Source organism: Oncorhynchus keta, chromosome 6 (assembly GCF_023373465.1).
Source record: "Oncorhynchus keta strain PuntledgeMale-10-30-2019 chromosome 6, Oket_V2, whole genome shotgun sequence".
NCBI lineage: Eukaryota > Metazoa > Chordata > Actinopteri > Salmoniformes > Salmonidae > Oncorhynchus > Oncorhynchus keta.
In genome coordinates, this window is record NC_068426.1 from 28,147,883 (window position 1) to 28,150,307 (window position 2,425).

General features: G+C 40.4%; 1 protein-coding gene across 1 annotated transcript; it reads right to left on the reverse strand.

Annotated features, from left to right (window-relative positions):
* Positions 1-795: 795 nt before the first annotated feature.
* Positions 796-2,193, reverse strand: LOC118385341 (growth arrest and DNA damage-inducible protein GADD45 gamma-like). The gene is made up of 3 exons (XM_035772403.2): positions 2,054-2,193; positions 1,710-1,917; positions 796-1,607 (listed from the first exon to the last, which is right to left on the reverse strand). The coding sequence occupies exons 1-3, from the start codon at positions 2,152-2,154 to the stop codon at positions 1,494-1,496; spliced, it is 423 nt and encodes a 140-aa protein (XP_035628296.1). The 5' UTR covers positions 2,155-2,193; the 3' UTR covers positions 796-1,493.
* Between the last annotated feature and the right edge of the window lie 232 nt (positions 2,194-2,425).

A 2,425-nucleotide genomic window follows, 5' to 3' on the forward strand; every position in this document is an offset into this window, starting at 1 on the left:
AAGTGACAATTAATCATCAATGTATTATTGATCAATCAATCTGGTTACTTGCCATCTGATTAGTGACAGACAACAATTGTTCTCCTGTACTGCTGTGTGATATAAGGCACCGGCTCATTCTCTGTATGTTGTGGGTATGTGTGGAAGAGAGGTCTGTTAGGGCTAGCAGATATGGGAGTCAATTCAGTTGAACCTTCATAATATCACAGAATGGTTTGGGGTGCTGTAAAAACACACTACAATCCGCTGTCTTGTAGTCGTAGTATATATTTTTTAAATTGATGTCGTTCTGTTCTTGCCTATTACTGTTCTGTATTATGTCATGTTTCACGTTTTGTGTGTGACCCCAGGAAGAGTAGCTGCTGCTTTCGCAACAGCTAATGGGGATCCTAATAAAATAGCAATAAAAAAAAAAACAAATACCAAGATAGACCTCACAGGTAAATGCTTCCAGTGGTCAGAATAGATATGAACCTGCAAGGGCAGTAGTTTGTAAACAAAGACACTGCGTAAACATGGATATAACAGGCCGTGATGATAGGTCAATTAGGATAGAACACAGTACATCAGGCCCGTGGGATGTACAAGTGTTGGGTAAGAGCACCAAACACTGTGCAAGTGCCAACGGTTATTTCAGAATTATTGTTGGGAGCTGAGTTGATTTAGTATGGAGAGAACATTCAAGATCCAAAATTACATTTACGCTCAACATTTTATTGATCATTTCATCATATATGTCATTTATAAAGTGAAACCTTTAGAAAATAACAAATATATTCTTTCATTTATCTTCTTTCTTAGTTTGACAATCAGGAATTCAACAGTAAAACATTTCATTGAACAATAAATCTTTTTTTTTTAATGCAATCAGGAGTTTAACATTGTAGCATTTTCGATAATAAATGCTCATATTGAATGTCTAAAGTAAAACCTTCAGAGCATTACAGTACATTTCTTGTTTCCTTTCTTTTTTGAGTTTTTGTCATATTCAAATCATCTAAAGTGAAACCTTCAGAGAATTAAGACAATTCCGGAAAGTTGGAAGTATATCGCTGAATGTAACGGTTGTTATTGCCGCTCAGCAAGAAGACATTTTTAAAAAATCCGTTTTTAAGAATGCTTCTTCTTGGCACCGCTTCTTCTCCTACTGCGCGTGCTTCAACGTGCGACGTTCACTCTTGTGAAACACAGGATGCAGAACTCGCTCCTCCTTTCTCTCCAAACCTCATCCACACAAAGAATGAGGGCCGTTTTGTCGCTCTTGTGGCATACCTGACCTCATTCACATAAAGAATGGAAGTCATCTTGGCATGGACGGGACTAGAGACGACGAAATCACGGGGGCCCATTCGGGCCGGCCACGCGATGCCTGGATCAGAATCCTCCTCAGGAGTATCCAGGGATGAGAAACAGTGTCATCCTGTAAAAGGATGAGTATTTCCTTATAGGTTGAAGGTTTACAGCATCTCAAGAGAGAAGAGTAAAGTCCCAAATCAGCGTTTCGGGAGGGTGATCTCTGGAACCCAGTCGTTCAGACTGTGGCTCTCCTCACAGAACAAGTGAAGCTTCTCCAAAGCAGGGTCCTCCCAAGAACCATCAGCTGAGTTCTGTTGACAAACAAGAGGGGAAAGAAACATTAGTCACATGGACACAATTAATGGTTTATTAAAGAGTTCAATAAAGTAGGTTTGAGTTGAATTAGGACATACCGTGATGAGACAGCAGTGGGCATCTTCAAGCTGGCCAGCCTTGTCACCAACAATCTCGGCCAGGCGCTGCATGTCATTCACTCTGACAATGCTGATGTCGTTGTCAAAACAGTAAGACTGGATGAGGGTGAAGTGGATCTGGAGAGCAATATTACACTCCCACTCCTCATCGGTTGCCAGGACACAGAAAGACACACTGTCTGGGTCGCTGTTGAGATAAAATAAAATTAAATAAACATTAATTAGTCAATATTATCATACAATAACAGTGACTTCCGTAATGAGTAAATCTACATATTTAAAAAATCTAAATAAAGTTCAAATTCAGTACATAAAATACTTACTCATTCATTATTTTGGCACTTTCATAGACACCAACAGTGAGGCGATCCTCACACTGGGCAGACTTGAGAGCTTCCTTCAGAGATTTGCCAATCGTTTCCATTGTAGAGCCTAGTTCTAGGAAATGCTGACAAGGTTTCAACAGAAGTGTGTTTGCGCTAGTTGTAAGAAACAGCTAGTATTTATAGGGAGGACGTGGCACACGCGCGTTTTGTGATTGGCTGCTGTGAGACAATGCACATGCGACCCCTAGCAGGCTCGTGCCTATAGACACAATTTCAGAAGAAAGGACAGGGCAGTTTCCGTTCGATTGAATGGATGCAAATGCAGAACTCCCTGACGTTTATGAATGAATTCATTCAGATTTGTGCAGG

Bases quoted from the DNA above. Each gene is read 5' to 3' on its own strand.
- LOC118385341 (XM_035772403.2), bottom strand. From the start codon at position 2,154: ATGGAAACGATTGGCAAATCTCTGAAGGAAGCTCTCAAGTCTGCCCAG. The intron at 1,918-2,053 runs GTAAGTATTTTA...TTATCTCAACAG, and splicing joins AGTGCCAAAATAATGAATGA to CGACCCAGACAGTGTGTCTT. The intron at 1,608-1,709 runs GTATGTCCTAAT...GTTTGTCAACAG, and splicing joins CCCACTGCTGTCTCATCACG to AACTCAGCTGATGGTTCTTG.